The 27,976-nt window shown below is 38.6% G+C and overlaps 1 protein-coding gene across 1 annotated transcript; it reads left to right on the top strand.

Moving 5' to 3' along the window:
* On the top strand, positions 1-27,950 carry LOC136857671 (B9 domain-containing protein 2-like). The gene is made up of 5 exons (XM_067136506.2): positions 1-131; positions 7,636-7,740; positions 26,284-26,409; positions 27,487-27,621; positions 27,741-27,950. The coding sequence occupies exons 2-5, from the start codon at positions 7,653-7,655 to the stop codon at positions 27,917-27,919; spliced, it is 528 nt and encodes a 175-aa protein (XP_066992607.1). The 5' UTR covers positions 1-131; positions 7,636-7,652; the 3' UTR covers positions 27,920-27,950.
* Positions 27,951-27,976: the final 26 nt, after the last annotated feature.

Raw genomic sequence — 27,976 nt, forward strand, 5'->3', positions numbered from 1 at the left:
CGGCAAACGAGTTTTGATGCTAATGTAAACAAATTTTTGAAGGTTATGATTATTTTGTGTTGATATCTTTTATTTCCTTTTAATCGTCGTTCTGTAACATGAGATAACATTTTCGAATATTTACATACTAAGTAAGTATAATAAATTAAGGGCAGTTGGTCATTTTTGAGGCATTTCATTAACTGTCGTATCATTTCGGTAAAGAGCAAGACTAGTAACTCTCATTTATTTTTATTTTTAATTTTTTTTTAATGCGGTAGTTTTTCTTACTATGGACTGATTTATAAGCTTGTCGCGCACTAACGGGATTGGCTTAATTGTGGAATCCATTCCGAACATTCGTATCTACGGTGCTACGCATGTGCCTAAGTCCGCCTTCATCCAGGCCTACTATTCATGGCATATGTGGTATAAAACATTTCCTATATTTCTCTCTGTAGCTAACATCAGACACTGTCTGATAAACAAATTTAGTATTTAGTTTTCATTCATTTGCCTTTCAGGATGTTGTAACAATAGGTTAATTTTTTGTTTAAATATGGGCTAACTTTACAGTATTCAAGATAATGATATACTGTTTTATGCCACGTGTATTATAATACCTATATTATTTTAAGCCTACCTACCAAAATATAATTTCTGACCCCTCAAATAATTATGACTTGCTGTATACCACATATAAATCTAAATTTTGAATGCAGCTGTAGATGGCAATACTAGTTTGTATCGGAGTTCTTCTCTGTAGAAAAGTTCTCTTGTGAACTCATAACATAATCTTGATTTTCGATGTCTTGAAGATTTCTGGACTTATACCAAGGCATCTGCAAAGGAACAAGACTTTTAATCAATATGCGACTATTACAGGTTCCGAATTGATTATTTTCACCATGTTGGTCCGTATTGACTTATATTCAAATTTCTGTAAAATATTTTCACCGCCTTGTCAATACTTATACATTTTATTTTATTTAATTACTGTACATGTACATGTTTCGAGAGCCACCGCTCTTTTCTTCAGCGGTGCCAACCATTAATTGATCCTTGGACTATGGTACCATGGTATAATATAACAAGTATATATGAATTTTGAAAATTGTTACAACAATTTCTTTTAGTTTCACCTTTCCTATTTACTATGTCAATTACGGTAATTAAATTAAAATGTATAAGTATTGACAAGGCGGTGAAAATATTTTACAGAAATTATTACAGGTTCCGTAACTACAAAAATAGCTCTTATACCCAGAATAGTGCTTGCTCCCTCTGATGAATGTATATGTTTTAAAATAAAATAAAACAAAGGTAGTTCCTATTAGGGTTAGCTCTCTCAATAAGTATCACAGTCAAACTTTTGAAAAAAAGATATGTTTTTAGCAAGCAAGTGGCTGTGCGGTTTGGGTCACATAGCTATCAGCTTGCATTCAGGAGATAGTGGGTTCGAACCCCACTGTTGGTAGCCCTGAAGATGGTTTTCTCTGGTTTCCCATTTTCACACCACACAAATACTGGAGCTGTATCTTAATTAAGGCTACAGCCACTTCCTTCTCAATCCTAGCTGTTTCCTATTCCACTGTCACCATAAGGCCTATCTGTGTTGGTGTGATGTAAAGCAAAGATCCTAATGGGTGGGTAGGAGATGGGGATCTGCGCTCAGATGGCCTTCACTTAAACCGCAGTGGTACATATAAGTTAGGAAATTTGTTTGGAAGGGTTATAGGGAGGTACATTCAGAGAAACAGGGTGCGCTAGGGAGCGGTGTTAAGGGAACAGGGAACTGGAAATCAAGTAGGGATGACATAAAACTGTTAGTGCTCAACTGTAGAAGTATTGTAAAGAAAGGAATAGAATTAAGTAATTTAATAGATATATACTTACCATATATTGTAATAGGAGTTGAATCATGGCTGAAAAATGATATAATGGATGCAGAAATTTTCTCACGGAACTGGAGGGTGTATCGTAGAGATAGGATAGGAATGGTAGGAGGGGGAGTATTCATTCTCGTGAAAGAAGAATTTGTAAGCTACGAAAAAGTTAAAGATGATAAGCACGAAATACTAGGGGTAAGGCTCATTTCTAAAGATAATGGACAACTTGATGTCTTTGGAGTGTACAGACCAGGAAATGGTAGCGCAGATGCTGATTCAGAATTATTTGATAAGATAATCAGCTATGTGGGAAACTATAAGGAAAGGAACGTGATCGTAGCGGGTGATCTCAATTTACCAAATGTCAACTGGGAAGGTAATGCGAATGACAGGAAGCATGACCAACAAATGGCAAATAAGTTAATTTGGGAAGGGCATCTGATTCAGAAAGTGATGGAACCAACTAGAGGGAAGAATATTCTGGATGTGGTGCTGGTAAAGCCAGATGATCTATAGAGAAACCGAAGTAATATATGGTATTAGTGATCACGAAGCTGTTTTTGTGGTAATTAAAAATAAATGTGAAAGAAAGGAAGGTCTTAAATGTAGGACTGTTAGGCAGTACCATATGGCTGATAAAACAGGCATGAGGGAGTTTTTAATAAGTAACTATGATCGGTGGAAAACGGTAAATAAAAATGTAAACAGACTCTGGGATGGGTTTAAAGTAATTGTTGAGGAATGTGAAAATAGGTTTGTACCTTTAAAGGTGGTAAGGAATGGTAAAGAGTCTAAGAAAGAGGTGCAGGTTGGAAAGAAATAGAGTTAGAAATGGCTGTGGAAGTAAGGAGAAATTGAAGGAACTTACTAGGAAATTGAATCTAGCAAAGAAGTCAGCTGAGGATAACATGAAGGCAAGCATAATTGGTGGCCACACTTATTTTAGTGAAAAATGGAAGAAACATTCCTGGAATAATTAATGAACAAGGGGAGTGTGTATGCGAGGATCTTCAAAAGGCAGAAGTATTCAGTCAGCAGTATGTAAAGATTGTTGGTTACAAGGATAATGTCCAGATAGAGGAGGTGACTAATACTAAAGAAGTATTAAAATTTACCTATGACAGCAATGACATTTACAGTAAGATACAAAAGTTGAAAATTAGAAAAGTAGCTGGGGATATACTAAAGGCAATAGGTTGGGATATAGTACCATACCTGAAGTACTTGTTTGATTATTGTTTGCATGAAGGAACTTTGTCAAATGAATGGAGAGTTGCTATAGTAGCCCCTGTTTATAAAGGAAAAGGTGATAAACATAAAGCTGAAAATTACAGGCCAGTCAGTTTGACATGCATTGTATGTAAGCTTTGGGAAAGCATTCTTTCTGATTAAATTAGACATGTTTGCAAAATTAATAACTGGTTTGATAGAAGGCAGTTTGGATTTAGGAAAGGTTATTCCACTGAAGCCCAACTTGTAGGATTCCAGCAAGATATAGCAGATATCCTGGATTCAGGAGGTCAATTGGACTGTATTGCGATTGACTTATCTAAGGCATTTATAGGGTAGATCATGGGAGACTACTGGCAAAAATTAGTGCATTTGGACTCAAAAAAAAAAGAGTGACTGAATGGGTGGCTATATTTCTAGAAAATAGAACTTGGAGAATTAGAGTAGGTGAAGCTTTATCTGTCCCTGTAAAAATTAAGAGGGGAACTCCTCAAGGCAGTATTATTGGACCTTTATGTTTTATATATATCAGTGATATGTGTAAAGAAGTGGAATCAGAGATGATGTTATTCGCAGATGATGTTATTTTGTACAGAGTAATAAATAAGTTACAAGATTGTGAGCAACTGCAAAATGACCTCGATAATGTTGTGAGATGGACAGTAGGCAATGGTATGATGATAAACGGGGATAAAAGTCAGGTTGTGAGTTTCACAATAGGAAAAGTCCTCTCAGTTTTAATTACTGCGTTGATGGGGTGAAAGTTCCCTTTGGGGATCATTGTAAATACCTAGGTATTAATATAAGGAAAGATCTTCATGGGGTAATCACATAAATGATTGTAAATAAAGGGTACAGATCTCTGCACATGGTTATGAGAGTATTTAGGGGTTGTAGTAAGGATGTAAAGGAGAGAGCATATTTGTCTCTGGTGAGACCCCAACTAGAGTATGGTTCCAGTGTATGGGACCCTTACCAGGATTACTTGATTCAGGAACTGGAAAAAATCCAAAGAAAAGCAGCTCGATTTGTTCTGGGCGATTTCTGACAAAAGAGTAGCGTTACAAAAATGTTGCAAAGTTTGGGCTGGGAAGACTTGGGAGAAAGGAGACGAGCTGCTTGACTAAGTGGTATGTAGGATGCTCCTACATTCAGTATCTTCAATACGGACAACAATGATTTTTATTAAGTGGTATGTTCCGGGCCGTCAGTGGAGAGATGGCGTGGGAGGACATCAGTAGATGAAATAAGTTTGGATGGTGTCTTTAAAAGTAGGAAAGATCATAATATGAAGATAAAGTTGGAATTCAAGAGGACAAATTGGGGCAAATATTTGTTTATAGGAAGGGGAGTTAGGGATTGGAATAACTTACCATGGGAGATGTTCAATAAATTTCCAATTTCTTTGCATACATTTAAGAGAGGGCTAGGAAAACAACAGATCGAGAATCTGCCACCTGGGCGACTGCCCTAAATGCAGATCAGTAGTGATTGATTGATTGATTGAAAGTGTATTAAAAAATAAATCTGTCTTTATTTTCCAAACCAATCTTCTGCCATAGGCTACTTTCTGTAGACCTTTCACACGTGAGCATTTTATCTGTTGTATCACCAAGTCAGGAAATAAGAAAATGTGTATTCAGAGGAACTTCTGATGTTGGCTGGCATGAAATAATTTAGCAAAACATTGCTAGGATGTAGCGTAATTATAAATTAAGCTTCAAATGTAGTTCATTTTTTCAAAAGGAATAAGGAGGCAAAAGTAAGAACATCTTCTAGAAATATTGTAGTACTTCCTTTTTAACTTCATTTTCTAATCGTACAGTATCTAATACGTAGATGATCTGCAGAAGATGTGCTTGTTATTTATAAATAGGATTATTGTATTTCAAAATAAAAAGACCACAGGGTTTTCCTTGTGTGTGTGTGTGCGCGCGCGCGCGCGTGGACGTGTAGTTTTTTTTTTTTTTTGAGTACTTAGCCTGATGGCTACGGGCTCAACAGCTCTGGCCTAAGTGTCACTGAAGAGGTGTACAAGGGACATGAGGAGTGAGGCAGTTTCCTGTTGCTTTCCTCACCAAGCCAGGAGTTGCTATTAAATATCAGTTTGCCAAGCTCATTGGAATGCCACATTTTTGCACCATTCAGAACAGGGACTGGCTGCACGAGGAATGGCATTACAGATGTTTGCTCATACCCTGTTACTACTTTCATATTGTCAAAGCCAAGAAAGAGACTGTTCTGTGAAATTTGCTCTTGCCCATACTAAAAGGCATAATACAGTGGCTTTGCTGGATTGACCTCAGAATAGAGCTAGACTAACAAGGTGTCCCCCAGAATTGTTTGACAGGATTTTGTGCTTTCTTTGTTTTATATCCTAACCTCCTCGAATTTCCTTCTCTGACTCTCTAGCCAGCCTCTCTACCTCAGATAGAGAGTTTGCTTCCTGAGTGAGTGTGGGTATATGGAGGTTTCATCCTCCCCCAATCACAAGCTTTGAGTCACTGCGAAGCGATGAATGGCTACTGGTAAAGTAGTCACAACAAACCCAGCTCCAGATACCAGACACCCTCTGGAGTATGCAGCCTTACCTTCGCATGCGGAACTCTGCCGAATATTGACAAAGAATTTCCCTAGCTACTCATAGGACCAGAAAACGGAACCCTCAAACACTAAATTTTTAAAGTATTTCAAATCAGCACCCAAGATTGAAAAGAAAAGGAAAAGATATACTCCATTTCTATTAGACTGAAAGTGACTAACAGTTGCATCGATTCCTGGTTGCTTCCAGAAGATGTAATAGGGGATCATTGTGGATTTCATCACAGAAGATCCAACAGTGGAATACATTTTTACATTACATCAGGTACTTGAAAATATAATGAATTTGTAATAGAGACACATGACCTTTTCATTGATTTTTGATCAGCCTGTGACAGCATTGATAGAAGTAACTTCTATACAACAATGGAAGAATTACAGATTCCAAGAAAACTGATCACACTAGTAAAAGCTGTATTAATTAGTAATGCTAGAATGATTTCACTTCTGATAAAAAGTCCTTGGTTGACTTCTTCACCTCCAAGCTAGCCCAGTTTTATACTGAAAGAATTTAAAATTACCAGGAAGATGAAGGATACATTGATGGGTGCAGATTTTTCTTTTCATTTCGGGTAGAAATTACTAGTTGTGTATAGTATATTTTGAAAAGAAAATATTAATACTGACTTTGTAAATTTGATAAAATGTTGGATTATATGTGTAGTATTTTAAGGTAACTATGTTATCTTACTGGTCCCTGAGATAGCAGCGGACTTGTTCATGCAAAAGTAAGAAGTGTAGTTTTTACATACTTGTATTTTTTAATATTTGAAACTGTTTCCTTTCAGTTTCACCTCAGTTATTTTATAACTATTAGGTTATTTAGTCTGCCGAAACATATTTTGAGTAATACACTTATAAACTACATGTGGTTCCCAAGCCACATGGGTGCAGAGGGGAAACAAGTTAGCTGATAGGGCTGCCAAGGAGGCAGTTACATTGCCCCCGTTGCCTTACAAGGTCCCAGCCAGTGATATTCGTTCTCAGCTGAGACATTTGGTATGTCCCATTAGGAGATGGAGTGGCAGGCCGCCTCTCTCCCAAATATGCTGAGAGCGATAAAAGGACCTACGAAGGTATGGAAGACTTCCCTTCGGGCTTCTCGGAGGGAAGCAGTGATATCATGTCATCTTCGGATTGGTCATGACATAGCAATGCACTCCTACTTACTGAAGGGCGAAGGCCCCCCAGTATGTACTTGCGGCTGTCATCTTACTGTGGTACACATCCTTGCAGAGTGCATGGACCTGGCTGATCTACGCCGTAGTCTAAAACTTCCCAGTACCATCGCCCTCATCCTATGAGATGACTAGTAGTCAACAGACCTTGTCATCCATTTTATGAGGGATAGTAACCTGTTTTATCGTGTATAAAAGTACATTTTCTATTAGTTTTATTTTATTGTTAACTATGCTTTTATTTCATTGACTCCATTTTAGTTTGGGTTTGTGTATTTTAATGTGTGATTTTCATTTCTTACTTGAATAATATATGTCACTGTACTTCAAGGCAATGCCTAATTCCATTGTAATCTATATTTTCTATCATTTTATCTGAAAATAAGGCATTGCAAATTAGATCCACTTATTATTTTAATTTCATAATCATTTTTCATCATAATTTGTTTTAAATTCTAGTCAGCTGATACATTTTAAAATTTTAATTATCATGTCATTTCATTCTATCTTGTACCATTAGGAACTGATGACCTAGATGTTAGGCCCTTTTAAACAACAATCATCATCATCATCATCATCATCATGATCATTTATAAACTACCTGCTAGGAAACATATGGTAACAGTATTAAACCTGAAAAAGAAACAAGTTGTTACCTATTGACAAAAAGTACATGCCAAAATATATATTTTTTAAATATGGTGCTTTTGTTAATTTTTTTAATATCTGCTGTAACCTAATTGTTTTTTATTTTACAGACTAATATGTAAGATAAATGGCAGAAGTTCACATAATTGGTCAAATAGTCAGTGCCAGTCAATTTCCAAGTCACAGCATATTTTGCAAATGGGGAATTCATGCAGGTAAGTTAGTAAAACATTTTAATAAAAATAATATATTATTCATTGCCAGGAGCATAGTGTTGGATGAGTCTGTCTACCTTTTACAGGAGACCCCAAATTCAGTTTCTCGCTTGTCCAAGGATTTAACTGTAGACGTAAGGATTGAATGGCATTCGTTCAGCTTTATGTGATCACCTAAGAAACTGATATGATAGACAGAACATGTGGTCAAGAAAGCCTAGCAATAGGGCTTATATTATATTACTGACCTCATGGCACTCCAATATCTACGGGCCATCTGGCTTGGGCAGCAATTGTCCTAGCAGACCAAAGATTTTTATGAGCCATGTATGCCAGAGGATAGGAGAGTGGGGGTGGTATTAATTAATGTTTACATTATTACTATTACCAAACTAATGGTGTACTGAGCTGTAGTCATAACAACATTACTATATGGATGTGAAACCTGAACACTTTACTGTCATAACATAAAGATACTGGAACGCTTCCATCAGTAGAAACTTAGATCCATCATAAACATCAAATGGGATGACTACATAAGCAATGTGGCAGTTGGCAGACTGCCTAAACAACTTCTCTACGGTGAGATTGGTCATGGCAAAAGGCCTCAAGGTGCTCATTTGAAATGTTATAAAGACCAGCTTAAGAAGACTATGAATAGCACCAACATAAATGCTAACACGTGGGCAACAACTGCACAAAACCATGTTCTTTGGCGCAAAGATATTGTAGAAGGTGTCTCACTGTTTGAGCAGGCACGTCGCAGACAAGGTATTGAAACCCATGAAAAGTGAAAACTAATGTACATCAGATCCAACCATGTCCTCCACCCACCTTTAGAAGTGACCTCTGTGGCTGCATATTTCATGCAAAGATTGGCTTGATCAGTAATCATTGACATTTCCACAGAGCCAACAGAATTTAAGAAGAACTGCAAGAGAAAAATGTATTCTCGGAAATGATTAGCAGCTGCTGCTGACTATTACATTTTGAATGCATTTACTAAAAATAAAAATTGACAAATAGTATTTCATCTTAATGCTCAAATGACTGTTCTGGCTTCATCATGGGGAAGGGTTTCAGCGTGCATTGAGGGGCCAATTTGATAGATGTTTAATCTTGATGTGCAAAATGTAGGAAAAGAAAAAGCCAGGTAAATACAGGAGAAGGAAAGAGACAAAGATGAATGCAGATGGTAAAGGACTGGGAACACTGGACAAACACAGGAGGAGGAAAGGAGCCCAATGGGTCGATGTAAGTAACAGAATGGAACACGCAAGTGACTAAATCTAATTATATATAGAAAGAGAAGAAAATAAAATAGGTAATAAGATAAACACAATGACAGATCAGTGTGGGGAGAGGAAGCAACAGAAAGAGGAGACAAGGACATTCTCTGCTACCGAGCGAGTTGGCAATGCGGTTAGGTGCGCTCAGCTGTGAACTTGCATTTGGTAGATAGTGGGCTCAAACTCCACTGTCGGTAGCCCAGAATATGGTTTTCCATGGTTTCCCATTGTCACACCAGGCAAATGCTGGGGCTGTACCTTAAGTAAGGCCATGGCCGCTTCCTTCCCACTCCTAGGCCTTTCCTATCCCATCATCGCCGTAAACGTAAAGCCAATTTTAAAAGAAAACCTTCTCTACTTCTTCCAGCACTGCCAGCTTCTCATGGATCGGCTCTCTCCTCTTCAATCCCAGCTCTTTTACATCCATTTCTTCTCAGCCCCTGACAAGCTTGTTTCTGCTTCGTAGCTTCATTGGGAGGGAGGTATTCAACATGCGCTGAGCCATTTTGACAGCTCTTCATCCTTTGCCTAAAAACACATGACAATCATCAACTTGTTAGCCTGAAAAACAATAATACAGTCAAACCTGACCAAACGGACACCTTTTCTTCAGCAGACACCTCTCTATATGGACATTTTTCTTCGGGACCGATTTTATTTTACATCAGACACGCGTTAAACAAGCCTCATTTAAGCAGACACCTCAAATTTTGGACAGCGAATATTGCCATTTATCTCGTCCACTTGTTTTAAACGGATGCTTTAGAGGTTCTGGGACATGTTCTTTACACATTCTTTCTCTTAAAATCATCCTACAGACATACGGGAATTCCTTTGGAATTTTTTTTTTTTTTGGTTGCTGTTTGCGTTACGTCCCACTGACACAGATAGGTCTTATGGTGACGATGGATAGGAAAGGCCTAGGGATGAGAAGGAAATGGCCATGGCCTTAATTAAGAGCCCCAGCATTTGCCTGGTGTGAAAATGGGAAACCACGGAAAACCATTCTCAGGGCTGCCAACAGTGGGGTTCAAACCCACTATCTTCCGGATGCAAGCTCATAGCTGCGCGCCCCTAACCGCTCGGCCAACTCGCCCGGTCCTTTGGAATGTTTGTACTATTTCGAGTTCAAGGAAAAGAGGGGTGAAACTTATATAGGAATGCTGAAATAGCCATAAAGTTAAATCTTCTGTACAGGGCTCTTTTCAAACCTTCCGTTAGGGTCATCTTACATTCTAATTAGCGCACATTCTGAAAATTCTAGTTGCCCAGGAATGCTGCCAGTGACTGTTTATTCACAAGTTACCCGGGGATTTCCCAGCCTATCTTGCATCATTCCATTCATAACTCAGACTGTTGCTGATAAGATCGAGATCAGCTGGTTCAGCTAAAATTGACAAGGAAGATACGTTCACATGTTGATTGTTTAGAGAAATACTGCCCAGTAAACAGGAATAGGAGGAACGAGTGTGTTTAGATCTCGAGACAGGAAAACATTTAATTACAAAAACTGCAAAAGGACTTTCAGTGTGAAAAGCTTCCAGCGGGAAAATTCAAATAAACACAATTTTGAAGAAGAAAAATAAAATTTTAAACAAGTGGGAGGGAAATAGGAATCATGGAGTGAAAATAATGTGGGAGTCAGTTGTCGCAGAAGTGAACGTTGTGGTATATGAATGGTTCAGACGTGTTTGAGCACAGACACTGTGAGTGAGTGGGTCAGTGTTACAAGAAAAAGCACGAGAAATCACAAATAATCTGAAAGGTGAGATTAATTCAGTAAAGAATTTGTGTTTCACGCTGGGTCGTTATTTCCTTTTCAAGAATATAGTAGTAAAAAAAAAATACTAAATTTACACACCCATCTGAATGCTTATTTCCTGTAGGCCTACCTGTAATGATTGTAAAGGCTGTATTATCACTTTGAATATCTCCCTGGCAAGTATTTGTAAAATTGTTTAGAATAATCAAAATAATGATGTACTTTATGCTTATATATTTAAAGTTCTTTGGCATTAATACATTCGATTCACTTTTACAACCTTGTTTTATTTTGTTAAGAACGAAGCCATGCTTTCCAGTGTCGACTTAGTCAAATAGCACATAAAACACTTTCCAGTCTGTCAAACACAAAACGTCAATAAAAATTATAACACTATAAACATACCTGTAAAAATACACACTATTACACAAAGAATGACATGTTTCGTTCTACAAGATCATCCTCATATTCTATTAAATCACTTAAATCATGTGTTAATATGTACGGTATTGTATACGTTGCATAATGTCAATGATAGAGAGTTAGGTGTTAATATGAACAAGTATAAATGATGACCAAAATATGGCTTCCAATTGAGATAGCTAGAAATAAAATTCAGGAAACTCAATCGTCAAAAGTTACCAGTGTTTCGCCCAGAGTGCGGCATGGGCTCATCAGTTGGATACCGCACCTTTTCCAAGACGATTGAGTTTCCTGAATTTTTTTTCTAGCTATCTCAATCGGAAGCCATATTTTGGTCATGCTAGCCCGGGAGGGCAATATAGCAAGTGGAGATGCAATTCTCCCCTAGTACGTCGGCACTGCATTGTGCTTATCACATGTATGGCTTGCAGTGGTGTCGCTACCGGCGTGCTAGCCAGCCAGTGTCTTGGAAAAGGTGCGGTATCCAACTGATGAGCCCATGCCGCACTCTGGGCGAAACACTGGTAACTTTTGACGATTGAGTTTCCTGAATTTTATTTCAAGTATAAATGATGATTTTATAAGTACTCGGCTAACACCACGTGAACATAATGAAAAACAATTTTCTGTACTTATCTGTATTGCTGAAACTTAAGGTGGGATTCCACTGAGACAACATTTGGGTGACATGGAGCATGTGGCTGGCAACAAATGTTGCTCTTTGTAGCATGCGGTTTGTTGTCAGTCGGGCACAAAAAATGTGGTATGCTACATGTGTTGCCGGGTGTAGCATGCGTCACTTGTGGAGACTTGTTGCCAACTATAAACGTTATTCCATCAAGGCAACCAAGACAACAGTTCCTCACTCGACTTTGACCGGCTGGTGACAGCTATACTTCCTTGTTTCGAATTTCTCAACGTATCATCTCACGAATCATCCCGGAAATGTGCATGGCGCGGAGTGATCCTAGCTGATAAGGCATGGAGTCCTTGGCAAACAAACCACGTCGGAATTTTCAAGAGGCGAAAGCCATTAGTGATGATTTTTTGGAGTACTTTGTCGGATGAAGGCCGTGTACCATGACAGAATCTGTAGAAAACTTGTGGCATCTATGACAATAAATAGACAAAAATACCATGGCACTACATCCCTTGAAAGGCCTTGGCCTACCAAGCGACCGCTGCTCAGCCCGAAGGCCTGCAGATTACGAGGTGTCGTGTGGTCAGCACAACGAATCCTCTCGGTCGTTATTCTTGGATTTCTAGAGCGGGGCCGCTATCTCACCGTCAGATAGCTCCTCAATTCTAATCACATAGGCTAAGTGGACCTCGAACCAGCCCTCAGGCCCAAGTAAAAATCCCTGACCTGGCTGGGAATCAAGCCCGGGGCCTCCGGGTAAGAGGCAGGCACACTACCTCTACGCCACAGGACCAGCAATAAGTAGACATAGTGAGGAAGAAAGAGGCTATGATGAAACAGTGTTGGGAGACTGAGTAATTAGAGTAGCGGCGAAGAATATCCGAATAAAAAATAGATTAATTGTTGTGTGTTAACAATGTAGAAAAGAAAACCATTTGTTGTTATGCTATTAAATGACGTATTTACGAGAAATCCATAGGCATGGAAATGCCATAATATACCGATATGTAGAATTTATTATTACTATTATTATTATTGTTCATTGTTTGTTATTATTATTATTATTATTATTATTATTATTATTATTATTATTATTATTATTATTATTATTATTATTATTATTATTATTATTGTACAATAATGTTATTGCTTCAAGTCCCACTAACTACTTTTACGGTTTTCTGAGTCGCCGAGGTGCCGGAATTTAGTGCAGCAGGCGTTATTCTACGTGCCAGTAAATCTACCGACACGAGGCTGACTAGGTCTACTAGAACACCTTCAAATACTACCGGACTGAGTTAGAATCGAACCTGCCAAGTTTATTATTGTTGTTGTTGTAGTTAGTACTATGATGTCATTAAATTCTATTTTAATAGTTATCTCTAATTTATTTATTTCTAGTGCAAACTATTGCCAGTACTAATAAGGATAAAACCAGGAACTGAATAATAATAAAATAATAATAATAATGGCTTTACGTCCCACTATCTACTTTTACGGTTTCGAAGACGCCGAGGTGCCGCAATTTAGGCCCGCAGGAATTCCTTTATGTGCCACCGACACGAGGCTGACGTATTTGAGCACCTTCAAATACCACCGGACTGAGCCAGGATCGAACCTGCCAAGTTGGGGCCAGAAGACCGGCACCTCAACCGTCTGAGCCACTCAGCCTGGTGGGCATTGAATAAATCACAATTTTATTTACAAAAGTTCATAAGCAGTTAACTTATTTCATTTATTAGAGGAAAACAGTAGCATAAAATCAATTCACCTCACGTTCCTTATTGTCACCTGATGTTTGGAGCATCGATGTCAAGAAGAAAGGTAAGTAGACGAACCACAGATTTCCTCTCAATGGAGAAGCAACACCAGTTTTCATTTTCTGAATTTTTATGCTCTCGGAAAGCTGAACGCATTTTTAAAATTTTCTTCAGTTCGTGGACACTGCAGTCATATTTTTCTGGGGGCCGTTTTAACATATGCTTTCTTTTCTACTGTTTTTATAATCACTCAATGTTACATTCCGCAATTCTGGAGCATTATGATAATCCCCAATTAAATTCGCAGTGTTTTCAATAGCCCACTTCATCTTGTCGCACGGAAATTGTAGCACCGATCCACACACTGTTGGATCCCAGGCAACACTGTTCGACAAGCATATTTTTGAGGCATGCGGCACCAGAGAGTGTTCGACAGATGGCAACATGTCTCATGCCACACAGCTGCACGCTACACGTCGTGCCGTATTTCTTCAATTGAAAGTCTGCAGCATGCTTCGGTGTCGCATGCTCCATGTTGCCCAAATGTTGCCTCAGTGGAATCCCGCCTTTAGTCCGTTGTCACCAAACACTATTTCATGACTGTGGTCAAGGAAAAGCTAGGGGAAGATTTTGGGTGAAGCATGTTGTTCTCCGGAGAGGGAAGGGGACGCAGGAGAAGGGCTGCTGGATAGGGAAGAGCAGGTAAGTACTTTCTCCATGTTATAATCGAGCATACTGTGCCGTGGAGAGGGGATGGGGAGTAGGGGCGGAGTGATGTAAGTGTTGAACGAAGTGCGGAATTTAAATGGAGAGTATCTATTAGACGTTACTTTTACTATAGACCATATTTTTAAAAATGTTAAGTGCTAATTTAAACAGTAAGTGTTGACCAGATGTTATGCGAGTAGAGCGAAGAGCAGGGAATTCTTTAAATGTGTATGGTCATTTAGGTCGGTTTCGTTAGCTTTTTTGCAACATAAATTTGATTGCTTCCTTAATATTTAAAGATTTACTTTTATTTTCGATGTGTAAAATTCTTAGGTCTGTGTTAATGTCAGTGAAATGTTGCGAACTGTCGTATATGTGTTCTCGTTTTAACTTGTTTTAGCAGACACCTCTTGTAACAAACATTCTCCATGGTTGGTGGTGGTGGTGATTATTGTTTAAAGAGGAAGTACAACTAGGCAATCAACCACGGAGCTGACGATGTCCGCGGGAGAGAAGTTCGACTGTGTATTTAGGAATTTTATTAACTTTGAATTTACAGGAGTATATTTTGCTACTCTTATTCTGTTGTTCCCTTCTCTTTTATTGGAATAATTTTAATGTTGGCAAGTTCATCCTGACTCAGTTTGGTGAAATTTGAAGATACTAAAATACATTGGCAGACCTACCGGCATGAAAAATAAGTCCCAATGTACAAAAATGTCTAGCACCTCAGCTTCTCCAGAAATTGTAAACTAATTGGTGGGGCATAAAACCCATAATGATTGTATGACCTCAACTGCAGTGTTGCAGACATTGTGATTTCATCCCATTTAGGCTGTCTGTATATCAGTTCTGATGTTCCACTTTACTCTGCTGTATGGCAGTCTGATGGGTGATCGTTGTCTGAGATTTAATTAATCTTATCAGATACACATCAAGTGTCTCACCAAAGATATCTTTTACCTGCTGACATTGTACAATGTAGATTGTGGAATGGACTTTCATCTGCCCTTCAAAAATCTCATTCCATATACCAGGTTTGAATCCACGATCTGGGGGTCCGGAGGCCGTCACTCTACCACTGATCTGCACAGGGAGCTGTAAATCCAATAACCCTGCATGACCCTGAGCTGAAAAGGTACTGTGTGGACTGTGTGGTCTCATACACCCTACACACCACACACCCTGAGCTCACTCACTCCTGAGACTAATATTGTTATTAATATAATTTTAATAATTTTTCTGGGTGATGCTGTTTTAAATGAGAATGGTTTTTTTTAAGTTCATGTATCAATGTTTTCTTATTACAACTGATGTAGAACAATCATTGAATTTTATAGATACTATTGAAATGACAGTCTTATGAGGGCCAAGTATAGTTATACATATAAAATAAATACAAAGTTTAATCCACCTACTCAATACTTTACATAAATTACATAAATATTTACAAAAGCATTACAATAAGTTACGAGATACTAGTTTTGACCCTGTATGGGTCATCATCAGCTTAGCCAAGATACATATGTATATGCCAAAGTCTTAAAACAGAATTACACGGTGGAATGAAATATAAAAAAATGAATTGAATATGTGATGGAATGATGCACATAAAATGGTGAATCTATGAACTGTTGTAGATGTAACAATGTTATGTTTATCAGTGACAAATAAAATCTTAGGAATTATGTCACGTATAATTAAACCATATGAATATTTATCATACAACTATTGTTAAATTGAAAAAAATGAGCTCTGTTGACGAATATTCTAAAATTGCACATTTAAAATCGTAATATGCCAGTTTTAAAGTGAAATGCAAATGCTTCTATTGAGTTCTAGAAGATATAAAGTTCAACATTGGCGCAGAGGGAATCTTTCTTGCATGATGTCCAATAAATCCACAACAGAGGCTAAATGTTGATAGAACTGTTCGACATTCTTGTAATGTAATAAAATCTTGCTGTGCTATAAGGAATACTCCCAATTCAAGTAGGAACCAGTAGAACCTGATGAAGAAAAAGTTAAAATTAACGCGAGAAATATTGTGAAAAGACAAGAATGGCGAAGAAAGAAATTAACGAATACTCGCCTTGCGCACAATGTAAAACAACCTCACCGGTGGAGTGCAACTGACAGAATGAGAGTTGCATATAGTAGGAAGGAAGGAGGTTAGTGAGGGAGGAGCAACCAAAGAATGACGTACAAAGGGAGGGGTGGGGAAATGGGAAGTGGCTTAAGGCGGGGTCGGCGGGAGGGAAAATGGTGATGTTTGTATTGGTGGAGGACCTTTAATTGACTTAAAGAAAGAATTTTGGTCTGCTAACTTGCTTTTTCTGAAATAAGTAATGAATAGATCAAATAAAATATTAGACTTTTCCGTTATTTCATTAAGGTTGTAGTTAGCGTTAAAGTACTGGTCCAAATGTATATAAAAATTCTCGATTACAGTATATTAAGTAGAGGGCCTTTATTACCTATTTCAAGGATATCCATGTCTAGTTCGATGTTCGTAAATTTATGATTACCGAGCTCGATAGCTGCAGTCGCTTAAGTGCGGCCAGTATCTAGTATTCGGGAGATAGTAGGTTCGAACCCCACTGTCGGCAGCCCTGAAAATGGTTTTCCGTGGTTTCCAGTTTTCACACCAGGCAAATGCTGGGGCTGTACCTTAATTAAGGCCACGGCCGCTTCCTTCCCACTCCTAGCCCTTTTCTGTCCCATCGTCGCCGTAAGACCTATCTGTGTCAGTGCGACGTTAAACAGCTAGAAAAAAAAAAATTAATGATTATAATCGACCATATGTTGGCCGATAGCCGAAAATTTATTATATTTAACTGCATTGATATGTTCCAAGTATCTTATATTAAAGCTTCTACCAGTTTGCCCTACATAAGATGTATTAGTGCAGGAGTTGCATTTAAGCCTGTAAACACCTGATTTTGCGTACTTGTTGACTTTATTAATGTGCGATGTATTATGTAAAATGTTTGTACTGTTGTTATTGGTTTTGAATGCTATTTTTATGCCTTTTTTTCTTGAAAATATTAGTGATCTTATGAATTTCGTTATTGAAAGTGAGAGTAGAAAAGGATTGGTATTTAGCTAGTTCTTTTTTAAATGTTGTTCTGGGATGGAATTTATGTTTACTGATAATACTTTCTATGAAGTGGCTACTGAAGCCATTGAATCCTGCTATGCTACGAATAGTATTCAATTCAATGGAGAGATCTTTCTTAGTCATGGGTATATTGAATGCTCAGTGAACTAAGCTGTTAAATGTTGCTCTTTTGTGAGGTTGAGGGTGAACTGAATCTTGACGAATAGTAACTGCGGATTGGGTGGGTTTTCTATAAATTTTATAGGTTATAGAATCCAGATGTCTAATAATGGTAAGGTCTAGAAAGTTGATCTTTTAATCTGTTTCTGATTCCAGGGTAAATTTGATATGAGAGTCGATGTTATTTAGTGCTTGAAGGGTGGTATGGGCGTCATCTAATTTCTCATTTATAATTTTCTAGTTTACTCAAATGACTATTTTTGTTCAGGTTATTTTCAATGATGGGAATTAACTAGGAAATTTGGATGCTGGGGTACATGTTTATAATATCAAAAGATTGAAGGAATAATCGGGTTGCATGCTGAACTTGTTTAGTTTGTCTATTAATTCATATGTGTTTTTAATGGACTTCTTAGATAGGAATTGGTAGTTATTCCTTAAGAAACTTTGGATAAATTGCGATGTTTTGTACAATGCACTCGGACTAAAATTAATCATTGGTCGAATGGGAACACTGGTCTTATGTATCTTAAGGAGAGCTCTGGCAGTAGGAAGACCCGGATTCATACTTATAAGTTGACTTTTTCCTTGTTCGGTAAGCAGAAAGGAAGTATTTTTTAAAGTTTGTTTGAGGAGTCTTTGAACTTTTTGCATAGGGTCTTTTTTAATTACGGAAAAAGAACCACCTGTAAAGAAATCCGAAGCTTTACTAATGTATTCCTTTTTATCGATAATTACTGTTGTGTTGCTTTAGTCACAATTAAATCGTTGTCTTTTATTTTCTTATTTAGGACATGTAGAAGTTTCTGATCGGCTAATACTTTCTTGTTACTAGTGTTGTCAGGAAGGTTGGGTGAATTATTATGAGAATGGTTGTTTGAGCTTCTTTTTTACCTCAAATCTTAACTCATCTTGTGTATCTAATGGCATTTTTGAGATAGCTAGTTCTGATTCTGTAATCATTGTGACGGTTGAACTAATTGTATTCAAATTGGGCCAGTTATGCTTGGGTCCCTTGGCTAAAATTACTTGTTCATTTTCACTTAGGGGTATCATGGATAAATTGATGATAGGTGGATGGAATTGCTTGCAATCGTCCACCAGTCTGCTAATGTATCTGATTTGATTGTCATACAGTTTAGAGCTCTTTAATTTCTTCAGTTTTTCTCTAAATTATGATGTTTTTTGGCTAAGTCTTTAAATAGTTTGTCTTCAACTAGTTGATAGAAATAGTCATTTGAGTAAACTAGAAATTCAAGACTTTAGTATGCTACTTAAATTGGTCGTAAATAATAACTTTTTCACGTTCAATGGCATCATCTACCAACAGAACGGTCTGGCAATGGGTTCACCGGCCTCATTTATTCTTGCAGAAATTTATCTTGACTTCCTTGAAAACACTAAAATCAACAACAATTTCGATAATATCCTTTTCTGGGCTAGGTATGTTGATGATGTTTTAGTAATTATAAATGAAAAATTAGATGACGCCCATACCACCCTTCAAGCACTAAATAACATTGACTCACATATCAAATTTACCCTGGAATCAGAAACAGATCAAAAGATCAACTTTCTAGACCTTACCATTATTAGACATCCGGATTCTTTAACCTATAAAATTTATAGAAAACCCACCCAATTCGCAGTTACTATTCGTCAAGATTCAGTTCACCCTCAACCTCACAAAAGAGCAACATATGACAGCTTAGTTCACCGAGCATTCAATATACCGATGACTAAGAAAGATCTCTCCATTGAATTGAATACTATTCGTAGCATAGCAGGATTCATAGAAAGTATTATCAGTAAACATAAATTCCATCCCAGAACAACATTTAAAAAAGAACTAGCTAAATACCAATCCTTTTCTACTCTCACTTTCAATAACGAAATTCATAACATCACTAATATTTTCAAGGAAAAAAGGCATAAAAATAGCATTAAAAACCAATAACAGCAGTACACACATTCTACACAACACATCACAAATTAATAAAGTCAACAAGTACGCAAAATCAGGTGTTTACAGGCTTAAATGCAACTCCTGCACTAATATATCTTATGTAGGGCAAACTGGTAGAAGCTTTAATGTAAGATACTTGGAACACATCAATGCAGTTAAATACAATAAATTTTCGGCTATCGGTCAACATATGGTCGATTATAATCATAAATTTACGAACATCGAACTAGACATGGATATCCTTGAAATAGGTAATAAAGGCCCTCTACTTAATATAATCGAGAATTTTTATATACATTTGGACCAGTACTTTAACACTAACTACAACCTTAATGAAATAACGGAGGTCTAATATTTTATTTGATCTATTCATTACTTATTTCAGAAAAAGTAAGTTAGTAGACCAAAATTCTTTCTTTAAGTCATTTAAAGGTCCTCCGCCAATACAAACACCACCATTTTCCCTCCCGCCGACCCCGCCTTAAGCTACTTCCCATTTCCCCACTCCTCCATTTGCATGTCATTCTCTGGTTGCTCCTCCCCTCACTAACCTACTCCCTTCCTACTCTACGCCACTCTCATTCTGTCAGTTGCACTCCACCGGTAAGGTTGTTTTACATTGCACGCAAGGTGAGTACTCGTTAATTTCTTTCTTCGCCTTTCTCGCCTTTTCACAATATTTCTCGCGTTAATTCTAACTTTTTCTTCATCAGGTTCTATTGGTTCCTACTTGAATTGGGAGTATTCCTTATAGCACAGTAGGATTTTATTATATTACAAGAATGTCGAACAGTTCTATCAACATTTAACCTCTGTTGTGGATTTATTGGACATCATGTAAGAAAGATTCCCTCTGCGCCAATGTTGAACTTTATATCTTTTAGAACTCAATAGAAGCATTTGCATTTCACTTTAAAACTGGCATATTACGATTTTAAATGTGCAATTTTAGAATATTCGTCAACAGAGCTCATTTATTTCAAATTTACAATAGTTGTATGATAAATATTCATATGGTTTAATTATACGTGACATAATTCCTAAGATTTTATTTGTCACTGATAAACATAACATTGTTACATCTACAACAGTTCATAGATTCACCATTTTATGTGCATCATTCCATCACATATTCAATTCATTTTTTTATATTTCATTCCACCGTGTAATTCTGTTTTAAGACTTTGGCATATACATATGTATCTTGGCTAAGCTGATGATGACCCATACAGGGTCGAAACTAGTACCTCGTAACTTATTGTAATGTTTTTGTAAACATTTATGTAATTTATGTAAAGTATTGAGTAGGTGGATTAAACTTTGTATTTATTTTATATGTAATCTTAATTTAATACGGAACCAATAATGAAGTGTATAACCTTGAATGAACAAGTACAGTTTTCATTTAACTGCTTATACCCGTGCCAGCATGACAAGTAGACATCGCTGATACCCACATATTTACAGTGATACTCATCAAATTTTATATGTTTTGTAGCCGTGGGCAAAAAGAAAATATATTATATATCTGGTTTTAACATTTTCCTTTAATTGGTCAATAATAATTTAATGGCATTTGGCTGCTGGAGAGGCCTGTTGCAATATTTCGACTTGATGTCCATGACTTTATTAATTTTACCTTTTTTTCCTTCTTCTTTTTTTTTTTAGATTGTTAAATTGATGCCCATGGGTGACCTGTGCATCTGTAAGGGCAGGGCCCTACCTAGAATGAATATTCTAATGTTGAAGATGGCGCATACACCCAGTTCCTGAGCCAGAAGAGTTAATGAATGAAGGTTAACATCGCTGACCTGGCTGGGGAACGAACCTAGAACCCCGTGGACCAAGTTGGATTATTATTGGTTTTATACACCACTAACTACTTTCATGGTTTTCACGGGCACTGAGATGCCAGAAATTTTATCCCTTAGTACTTTTTTCTATACTGGTAAGTCAGCTTCTATTTAGCTCTGTCCCAGAAAATGGATCAGCTGGACTTCCTCTAAGGCTCTCTGCCCTGTGCTTCTTGCATCTGTTGATGTGTTCTTCCTCCCATGATGTCTGTCAGCTTCCATAGTAGTACACCATGGAATGTGACTGTGATGTCATCAGGCCTCATACGGGCTGTGTGAGTAACAGCTGGGCACAGGATGGTTAAGACACAAGATCTCAGCGCAGTTGATCGCAGCCAGATTATTGGTGCCATTAGTATGGGCCATTCAATCTCCGAAACCATGCAGGCAAAGGACTAGGACTTCCCATGCCACATGTGAAGGGAGTACCCTCATTATGTGGATTCAGGCAAAGCTACCATTGCCGAGGTGAACTGCCGCAGTGTGTAATATGTTGGGGACAGGGGTCACCACCACCTAGTTTGGATGGTATGAGTGGATAGACTGGCCACAGTACATCAGATCACTTGCAAATTCAGTGCCGGGCAACTACGAAGCGTAAGCAACCGTACCATCCAGAACCATCTCCTCCTCTCAATAATATACAGAAGCCACCGTCCCTCTAGCATAAATCTGCTCATCGCAGATCACAAGATACATCAATTGATATGAACAAGGGAACACCACCATTGGACTCTCGAAACATGGTAAAAAGTTGCCTGGGCTGATGAGTTGAGGTAACAGTTGGTACACCCCGATCCCCCTGCAGGTGGACTTACTTACTTGAGTTATTTCCTGTTGCTCCCTCTGGAGCATAGGGCCTTGGCAAAATTTCTCCACACAGTACGGTTCCTGGCCATTCTCTTCACTTCGCTCCAGGTCTTGTCAACCTCTGCGATTTCCTTTTCGATTGTCCTCTTCCAGGTCTTCTTTGGCTGACCTCGCTTTCTGGTGCCTTGGGGGTTCCAGTCCAGCACTGTCCTCTCAACAGCTCCATCTGGCTTCCTTAATGTGTGGCTGATCCAGCGCCATTTCCTCTCCTTGATCTGGATGTCAATCGGCTGCTGATTGGTCATGGTCCAAAGATCTTCATTAGAGATTATGTCTGGCCATCTCACATTTGTTATGCGATGCAGACATCTATTTATGAACACCTGTAGCTGGTTATTGATCTGTTTTGTAACTTTCCATGTTTCACAGCCGTATAGAAGAATTGACTTTACATTGCTGTTGAAGAGGCGAAGCTTAGTCACTTGTTTTAGTCTGCTTTTCTCCCTCGAGGTCCTCACATTCCAGAAACCAATTTTCGTTATCCTCTTCATGCCAAAGGTCATCGTCAGATTATCCGTCCGGTTTTGTAATTTCGCTTCAGTTTCTATAATCAGATTATTTAAGAAGAGCGAGTGATTAACCCACTGCTTCCGAGTGCCTTGATGGGGCTGCCATCTTAAGCCTGAGGCACCAGGCTGATTTTCTGTCGGGGTTTCTTCCCTTAGCCTTTGAAGTTCCCACTTCTACTGCAAGGCAGCAGTTCCTATTTTATTTACCCAGAATAGGAGGGTTGCCCCTTCCGCCAATTCCACCGTTCCGAAGTCCCTCTTCTCCGCCTTCACTGCCGTTGAGGTCTTCGCCGTAACCCTAGCAAGGGACCCTTACATGGGACTACCAGCCGGGTCAGCTGGACCAAGGTTTTTTAAAGAGGTGTTACTCCTCTATCACTCGCCCTCTGTCCTGACTTGTGACAGGCAGAGCCTGGCTTCCCGAACATTGGGTCCAGGTTGGTGGGGTTCCTGCAGGTGGGGGCAGTAGAATAACACACACGGTATCCCCTGCCTGTCATAAGAGGTGACTAAAAGGGGCCCACAGGCTTTCAGCTTGGGAGTATGGGTTGGCGACCATGGGGCCCTTTAGCTGAGTCCTGGCATTACTTTCACATACTTGTGCCAGGCTCCTCACTTTCATCTATCCTATCCTATCTGATTAGTGTTATATAGAGGATGGTTGCCTAGTTGTACTTCCTCTTAAAACAGCAATCAGCACCACCACCACCACCACCACTGGTACACCCTGAAGGTAGGGTACAAGTGGATTGCCAAGCACATGAGACAAAGGAGTCCTCTTATCAGCAGGATAGAATTCAGGCAGGTATGGGATGAAATGGGGCCCCTCATACACCTGCCAACATCCCTCACTAGCAAATGAGAAGGAACTTGCTGCTATCAGATCATATCTGCCCATTTGTTTGCCTCCAGCACTCTGCAGAAGACCTGTACCCACAGCAAGACAATGAACTTGTCCATTGCTTCTGAATTGTCGCCATTTCGTTCGATGAACATTCCATGGACGGGAGGACATCTCCTAAGATCAACCAGCCTCATTCCTATCCAGCACAACTAGGATGTTGCCACGAGGAATGTGCATGCCCTGAACTTTCTTCTGACTAATTTCCATGCATTATGCAAGGCTGTGCAGTGAACATGGACCAGCATATCTCACATATGCTTCCGGTGTGTTGTGGAGTCCATGCCACACCGCCACTCTCAGATTGGAAGTGGGTGCTATGCTAGTATTCAAGTATCTCTTAACTCATTTGATCATTAGTAAGGTTCAGAACTTAAGAAAAAGTCGTATTTGTTTCCTGAACTCGTTTTACCTGAAATCTGGAAAATACATGTATATGATGGGTCTCTGGTCCCATTTAAAGCAATTTGATGTTGCACATAAATGCATAGTTCAGCCATTTTTGTTTTAGTCATATTTTGCTGAGTTTAGTGAAATAAGGTCATATTTGGTTATAATTTCAGCATTTTTGTTTAATTTGAGAAGTCGTTAACAAGCTATGTGTTATCTGCATCGAGTTTCAAACACAGGATTTCCAAATAGTGTAGTAGTTTATTTTCCTTTTTTCCCCGGATCAGACAGTTCGCAGGTTTAGAAGACCTGATTCCAAGGAGGAGCTGCTGTTCGAACGTCTTTTAACACATCTTTCTTGACAGGTTAGATTGTGACACGATACATGTGAGCTCATGAAATATGATGATAGTGTGTTTGTGCCTTTGATTCACTCCAGTAGATATACGTAGGTCGAGTCATAAGTCATGGCAACTATTTTTTTTCTTTCTCGCGAACAGGAGACAACACGGAAAATCTAAGATATGCATTTGGAAACATACGGTATGTACTTGAGTATGATGCCACTAGATGGTGTATGTAAACAACAGTGTGGGTCTAAGCATGCCCCCAAGTTCAGTGTGTGAGCGAGAGCATCAAGAAATGGAAGTCAACAAGCAGTAGCAACGATCGTATATTAAAATAGCAGCCGGATCTGAGCCCACGTGACTATGATTTAATCCCCAAAGTCAAGAAGCCATTACGTGGACAACGGTTTGCTAACAAAGGGACATCGTAACAGCATTTCGGAGAGAGGTATCATACGTTAGTGATACACACGCAATGAATGGTATTCAGCGCCTGCCCCACTGCTGGCAACGCACAGTGGAAACCTTGGGTGATTATTTCGAAGGTCTGTAACCAGTGGAAACCTGTCCTTTGTACATAGTCTTGTGTATTTGCTGTCTGTACCATAATAAAACAAGGTTCAATGGCCTGTGTTCTGTCATTTTTCTACAAGAATCTCCTGAAGTCAGAATTTGTCTTCAAGCACTATGCACAAGTACATGACCTATATTTCCAAAAGCATATCTTAGATTTTCCGTGTTGTCTCCTGTTCGCGAGGAAAAAAATAGTTGACATGACTTATGACTCGCCCTTGTATTTAGCTCAGAAACAATTAACAAACAAGTAAATTCCATGTTATCTCTCGCCCAGTTCCTCCTTGAAGGGTCCAGTTACAGCTCTCTTCCCCTTCCACTACCAACGAATTTCAACAGATTGGCCTTAATAAATTTCCTGTTAAACAGTGTCTTCTAACTTGTGGATACAGATACCATAAAGCATGCTAACACTTAGTTTTTTTAATTTATATAGGAAAACCGATCAAAAACTGCAGCAATAGCTATGATACTGAATGAACATTGAAAGTATTAACGTACTGTAGCTCTCTATCAGTTTGTGTGATTAAATGTGTCTGGTGTATTATCATTGAACACATTTTTTTACCTAAGACATTTAATGTCAGTAAAACTCCAATACTTGCTACCTATCCCTAAAATTCATGTCATATTTTATTGTATTTTAGGTCATATTTAGCTAGCTTTTAGGGCATATTTGCTTGCATATTTTGTACTTCTTTAAGTCATAAACTTCTGAACTTTTATCATAAGGTTTGATACAAGGCTTACAAAATGTCATAAAATCAGAAGATAGCTATTGAAATTCATGTAAAATTTAAGCTCCTTTGCTAATTCAGCTGTTTTAATTAAAATCTGTCAAGAGTTTTCTTTCTTGTTGGTCTTCTTAACTATGCTACTTTTTCAGGGCAAATAGAGTCTGACTCGTTGGCTGAATGGTCAGCGTACTGGCCTTTGGTTCAGAGGGTCCCGGGTTCGATTCCCGGCTGGGTTGGGGATTTTTACCTTAATTGGTTAATTCCAATGGCCCGGGGGCTGGGTGTTTGTGCTGTCCCCAACATCCCTGCAACTCACACACCACACATAACACTATCCTCCACCACAATAACACGCAGTTACCTACACATGGCAGATGCCGCCCACCCTCATCGGAGGGTCTGCCTTACAAGGGCTGCACCCGGCTAGAAATAGCCACATGAAATTAAATTTTAAAAAGGGCAAATAGAAGTGTTCAGAGAATGTAAAAAAGTTTGAGGCATTGAATTGTGATTTTTTTTTTTCTTTCTATGATAGGTGGTGGCTGGAAGGTTGTTGAAGGCCTAAAAGAAGGCCAGACACATGTGGATAATCCTCAGTATGATAACATAGCATATTGGTGCCATCCAATAGATATTCATTTTGTAACTAAAGGAATTCAAGGTGAGTGATAATGACTGTCGGTTATCTGAATATGGAGAATGTCTAGAAATTATGTTCTCTCTTCAAATATAATCACCACTAAACTGAAATTTTGTATGTTTGTCTGTTCCTTTTCCATTTACTAGTCTTAGGCCCCATTTTAAGATAATCGTTATCTATTTTATTTCGTCATGATAATGGATTCTTCCTTCTGTTTGTGAAATGCAGTCTTGTATCTTAAATGTGAAACTGACAGACATTTCACATCAAATATAAGGGGCGATCAAAAAGTTTCCATTTGACAGCCGTACAGTTCTAAATTGGGATGCCAATCAGGCAAAATCGCTGTGAGCATTGAAGCACTCATCCCACACTGTGTCCTGCTGCGTGAAGAAATTCGAAACTGCCTGCTGCACATCCTCGTCCGACAGGAAGCGTCGACCCTTTAAGGCCATTTTGAGGTGACTGAAGGCGTAATAATTGTGGTTATGTGCTGGTCCGCCCTAATCGCCTTATTCACCGCCCGCTTGTTGACCGTTATGGATGAAGCTGGCCTTCCAGATCGACCGACGTCTTGTGTCGAAATACGACTCACACAGAACTTAGTGCAGCATTCCACTATGGTGGTTTTCGACAGACATGCTGCCCCGTACACAGTCTTCATTCTCTGATGGATGTCCACCAGTGTTTGACCTTCGGTACCCAAGAACAGAACAACAGCATGTTGGTCCTGTTTGTACGCATTTGGTAATAACGTCGCCACAGTTCACGTGGCTGCATATAACACACACACCTTGGCACGACACGACTGCCACACTGATCCCTTTGCCTACATGTCCGTGCTTATATTCCCACATAGGAGTCGCCCTATGTTGCATGTTCGCTTCAGCAGTGCCTTCAAATGGGAACTTTTTAATCATGCCTTATATGTTCTTTTCTGAATGATTGTAGATAATGTACAAGTTATGGTGTTGATGGCCAACATTCTTGGCGGACTCAGTACTTGATGAAGTAGAATGAAAACACAGAAGGATTTCTATTAATAGAGTTTATTTTTATGACTGATTGTTATGCCCGTTGATATCATAATCTTTTCAGGATGGCCAAAAATTCATCTTCAGGTGTATCATCAGGATAGACATGGTCGCTGTGAAATATATGGTTATGGATATTGTCACATTCCAACTTCTCCTGGCAATCATTCAATTAATTGTGTCACTTGGAGGCCTGTCGGTAAGAACTTAAAACTTTAGTCAGCCAGCTTTGAGAATTATTTCTTTCTGTAGTTTTATTCACTACATTATTATAATTTTAGATCTTTTTTGATTTGTAAAATATTTCTTTTATTTTAGGAAGCATGAGAGATCAAATTACACAGTTTTTCTTGGGTGGAGGGCCACAGCTGAAGTCTCCAGATGTAGTTTATTGTGGAAATGATCGTTTTCGACTTCAGACAGAAACCATGGGTGTAGTTCATATGGAACTGGGAGTAATTCTTCGCAACTTCGATAAGTTTGGTGTCGAATGTTGATTAATCTAACCTGTCAAATATATGAAGGAGAGCAATTGATTTCAGCAGTTACATGCT

Source organism: Anabrus simplex, chromosome 1, assembly GCF_040414725.1.
Source record: "Anabrus simplex isolate iqAnaSimp1 chromosome 1, ASM4041472v1, whole genome shotgun sequence".
In the NCBI taxonomy this organism is placed as follows: Eukaryota; Metazoa; Arthropoda; class Insecta; order Orthoptera; family Tettigoniidae; genus Anabrus; species Anabrus simplex.